Here is a 4,889-nt window from a genome sequence, read left to right as displayed (position 1 = left end):
AAAAAAGAAATGATAGTGAGTACTTTTAAATATTATAAATTTACATATGAATATAGAACCAATGTAAAGGTGGTGTGAAGGTTAAATAAATAAATAATGAAAAACCCCAGTGCATACATTTCTTTATAAACATGCTATTAGTTATTTGGTAAACTTGTGAGAAGTATCAGAGATCAGAGACACAGAATCAGAACATGGCATGATATTAGCTATAAAGGAAATGATAACGCTTCTACAAAATCTCTTCATGAAAAACATCAGTATAACTTGAAGTCTTTCAATTTTTTTACATTATTACTGTTAAGAATTAGAACATGTTTCTCATCTGAATTCTAATTAGGGCTTTCCTAAGTGCAACTTTGACATCCTTATTCCTTATACTGTAAATCAGGGGATTCAGCATGGGGCCCACGTTAGTATAGAAAACAGAAAAAATCTTTCCCTGGTCCAAAGAATCAAGAGAAGAATATTTAAAATACATGAATGCAGCTGACCCAAAAAAAAGAGAAAGGGCAATGATGTGAGAGCTACAAGTACTGAAGGCTTTTGATCTTCCTTGAGTGGACTTGATATGAAGAATGCTAGTGAAGATGAAAATGTAAGAAACTAGGATGGTAAGACTGGGTACTGTGATATTAATACCCACAACAATAAAAACCACTACCTCGTTGACATAGGTGCTGGTGCAAGAAAGTTGGAGGAGGGGGAGTATGTCACACAAGTAATGGTTGATGATGTTGGCATCACAGAAGGTTAGTCTAAGCATGCACCCTGTGTGCGCAGTGGCTCCAGCAAATCCCATCACATACGCAGCAAAAGACAGCACAGAGCAGACCTGAGGGGACATGGTGACCTTATACAACAATGGATTACAGATGGCCACATAGCGATCATAGGCCATTGAGGTCAACATATAGCATTCAGAGATGACAAAGAAGAGAAAGAAAAAGAGCTGAGTCATGCACCCAACATAGGAAATGACATTCTTCTTTGATACAAAGTTTATGAGCATTTTGGGAGTGAAAACAGAAGAGTAACAAAAATCAATGAAGGAGAGGTTGAAGAGGAAATAGTACATGGGGGTGTGGAGGTGAGAATTTAGACCAATAAGAGTGATCAAGCCAAGGTTGCCGACCATGGTGACAATGTAGATCATTATAAAGAGGCAAAGGAGGGGCTGCTGGAGCTCTGGACGATCTGTTAATCCAGCAAGAATAAATTCAGTCACTGAGGAGCTATTGCTAGCCAGCCTTCTTATCTTCAAAACTCTGTGGGGACAGAAGAAAATTCCATTAATAGAGAACCCAGCTCTCTCCTTACAAACTCTCACTCATAAAGATGGGACTCAGACTGGCAGAATTCAGGTGAGTATTTCTTTGTTTCATGGGGTCTAAATGTACTGCCACAACCACTCTTCAACACTTCAGTCACTCTGTCTTTTGTCTGTATGAGCTGAATGTGACAAAAAATGGTTCCTGTCCTTACTAGAAGATAGAGAGGTGGAATAGCTGAGGTTCAAGTCTACCTACTATGAGCTTGGGGTGTGGGGAATGTCTCCCATCTCTCCCTTTCATTCATCGAACCCTTCAAATCCTAGTTTCTACTAATAATTACATTATTCTACTAGACACCTCACTTCCCCGGTGATGGCCGGCAAGTAAGAGAGGTTTCCTTTAGCACAGAGACTGTACCAATATTCCGCTTCCTAAAGGGAGTCCTCTTAGTCTATGGGGTTTCATGATACTTTACTACAAGAATTCATGAAGTCAACAATTGATAACCAGTACTGAGGAGACCCTTGGTAGCCTAAGATTTTTAATTCCCATACACCCCTGTGTTTCTGGACACTCTCCTCTGTTCCATCCTAGCTAGACACAGGATGAAGAATGGAAGGTGAATGTGCTTTCCCAGGTCTTAGCAGGAGACCATGAAAGAGAAACATGAGTATTTTGGGTGCTGGTTATATAGACGTGTCACCAGGAGCTGCCGTAGCTGTCCTGCCACGGGACTGACAATGAAGCCAACACAAAGGATAAGATGAAATGCAGGCAGTAGACAGAGCTTCATATCGCTGAGTTTCTTGTTATTCAATAAATACATTTATTCTTTTTGCATTTTCCAGCAACATAAGGAGTGAGAGAGAAAAACAGAAACTTGATTAGCTCACCCTTCCTCCATTCAGAGAACTCTGTGTTTCACCTCCACTGTCCTGGGGGAAGAACTAGCTTTGGAGGTATCAGATCTGATGAGATGTTGTCCCAGAATCTTCTTCCTTGGCTGGCAAAAGCATCATAGCATAGATCTCACAATCTGAATGCTCCAGGAGTCATTCTGAGGTGTAGATCAAACCTCCAGTTATAAATTTGCCATAAGGGTGTGAAGGAAAACTAGAGACTCAACACCAGAGTCACCATGTCATAGAGCACATGGCATTTGCTTAAGGCTTATAATTCTTTTGGACCTGATTAGCAATCCAGAAGATGTCTCCTAGGACCTCCTCATAATGATTAAAAATGCAGGGACGAAATAATGGTGTCTGTGTTTATACACTAATACGTGACAGTAGATGTGAACGTCCCATCTGGGATTATACAATCCCCAGGGCATTGGAGGAAGAAGCCTCACTGTCATTTATAAAGACGCAGATATAATTAATGTCATTGAAACGTTCACTAGTCATAATTCTAGGTAGCATATTATGATCAATAAGAATTTATGTATAATTTAGTAAAGTTTGTTATGCTCATTTTTTACATTTTGAGTCCTTTTTAATATCTGTATTTAATTGTGCATGTTTTATAGACATTAAGAAAAAATATACTTTTAATAGATTTAAAATATTTGAATAAAAAAGCTATAAAATACCAAAAATCCTTTATTTCATGAAAATTTAATTACTTTGTTCTGATTCAACATGTCTTTGCTTTTACCAGATTAAAATCAAATCTGTAAGAAAAATCATTTTTAACGGGCTTCCATTTCAAGAAAATATGATGTTAGAATTCCCCTGTGTGTATGCACTTGTGCTTGTGAGAAGGCATCTGTTTTTTTAACTTTACATTTTAAAGTATATTTTTATTTATAGATTATCAGGAAGTTGCAAAAGTAACATATATTCCGTCAAACTCTTCATTCAGCTTCCTTCCATAGTGACATTTTCCAAAATAGCAAAGCTAGGAAATTGACAGTAGAATAACAGTGTTAACTACACCACAGACCTTAGTCAGCTTTTAGCAGATTAACATGCGTGTTTGTGTGTGTGTGTGTGTACATCCATGCATAAATCTTTTCTTAATTTTTTTTTTTTTTCTTTCTTTCTTTCTTTCTTTTTTTTTTTTTGTGACTGGTAAGGGGATCGCAACCCTTGGCTTGGTGTCGCCCACACCGCGCTCAGCCAGTGAGCACATCGGCCATCCCTATATAGGATCCTAACCCGTGGCCGGAGCACCGCTGCACTCCCAGCACCGCACTCTCCCGAGTGAGCCATGGGGTCGGCCCATTTTTTCTTAATTTAAAAAAAAATTTTTTTTTATTGGTTTTGAATATCCCTGTGGTACAGAGCAAATTGTCACCACTCGTACCTAAGATGTGATGGCCAGATCCATACTGGCAGCATTGTGGTAATTAATTACCACAAATTATAATTATACCCCCATCCCCCACCCAATTACCCCCCCAATTGTCCCCAACCTCCCTCCCCATCCCCCTTTCCCCACTCCACTTTTTATCCCTAGGTATGTCCTCTACCTTTGCAAGTCCAATACACCACTGTGGTCTTTCCTTCCTTCTTTCTCTCTTAGCTCCCACTTATGAGTAAGTACATATGGTGTTTATCCCTCTGTGCTTTGCTTATTTCACTCGACATGAGTTTCTCCAAGCTCATCCATGTTGTTGCAAATGGGAGAATTTCATTCTTTTTTATGGTGGAGTAGTATTCCATGGTGTATATATGCCACATTTTCTTCATCCAGTTGTCTATCGATGGACATTTAGGTTGGTTCCGTATCTTGGCTACTGTGAACAGATCTGTGATGAATATGGGGATACAAGTATCCCTTCAACATGATGATTTCCATCCCTCTGGGTATATACCCAGAAGTGGGATTGCTGGATCATCTGGAGGGATCTATCTGTACTTGTCTGAGAAACCTCCATACTGTTTTCCATAATGGTTGTACTAATTTACAGTCCCACCAACAGTGTAGGAATGTTCCCTTCTCTCCACTTCTTCATCCGCATTTGTTATTCTACATCTTTTTGATTATTGCCATTCTAACTGGGGTGAGATGATATCTCAATGTGGTTTAATTTGCATTTCCCTGATGACTAGTGATGTTGAGCATTTTTTCATGTACCTATTGGCCATTTGTATGTGTTCCTTTAAAGATATCTATTCAGTTTCTTTGCCCATTTTTTAACTGGGTTGTTTTTTACTGTGTAATTGCTTGAGTTACATGCATATTATGGACATTAATCCCTTGTCAGATGCATAGTTAGCAAAAATTTTCTCCCACTCTGTAGGTTGTCATTTCAGTCTGTTGAATGTTTCCTTTGCTGTGCAGAAACTTTTTAGTTTGATATAGTCCCAATTGTTTATTTTTTCTTTTGTTTCTTGTGCTTTTAGTCCCATGTTCATAAAGTCTGTGCCCAGACCTATTTGCTGAAGTGTTTCACCTATATTTTCCCTTAGCAGTATTCCAGTTTCAGGTCTTAGACTTAAGTCTGTATCCATTTTGAGTTGATTTTAGTATATGGTGAGGTACATGTCTAGTTTCATTCTTCTGCATAAAGATATCCAATTTTCCCAGCACCACTTATTGAAGAGACAGTCTTTCCCCCAATGTATGTTTTTGTTCCCTTTGTCAAATATTAGATGGCTGTAAGCCTGA

At 38.7% G+C, this 4,889-nt stretch overlaps 1 protein-coding gene across 4 annotated transcripts; it reads right to left on the bottom strand.

The window, feature by feature from the left end:
* Positions 1-307: 307 nt before the first annotated feature.
* LOC134374821 (olfactory receptor 8B3) lies at positions 308-4,271 on the bottom strand. Of its 4 annotated transcripts, none has more exons than XM_063092833.1 (2): positions 4,252-4,271; positions 308-1,250 (listed from the first exon to the last, which is right to left on the bottom strand). In XM_063092833.1, the coding sequence occupies exons 1-2, from the start codon at positions 4,269-4,271 to the stop codon at positions 308-310; spliced, it is 963 nt and encodes a 320-aa protein (XP_062948903.1). The 4 variants fall into 4 exon arrangements, with proteins under 4 accessions (XP_062948903.1, XP_062948904.1, XP_062948905.1 ...); XM_063092834.1 differs by lacking the exon at positions 4,252-4,271 and adding an exon at positions 3,957-3,967; XM_063092835.1 differs by lacking the exon at positions 4,252-4,271 and adding an exon at positions 2,168-2,178 and having other exon boundaries at positions 308-1,241.
* Between the last annotated feature and the right edge of the window lie 618 nt (positions 4,272-4,889).

This window comes from Cynocephalus volans, chromosome 4 (assembly GCF_027409185.1).
Source record: "Cynocephalus volans isolate mCynVol1 chromosome 4, mCynVol1.pri, whole genome shotgun sequence".
NCBI lineage: Eukaryota > Metazoa > Chordata > Mammalia > Dermoptera > Cynocephalidae > Cynocephalus > Cynocephalus volans.
This window is presented reverse-complemented; position numbering and strand designations above follow the sequence as displayed.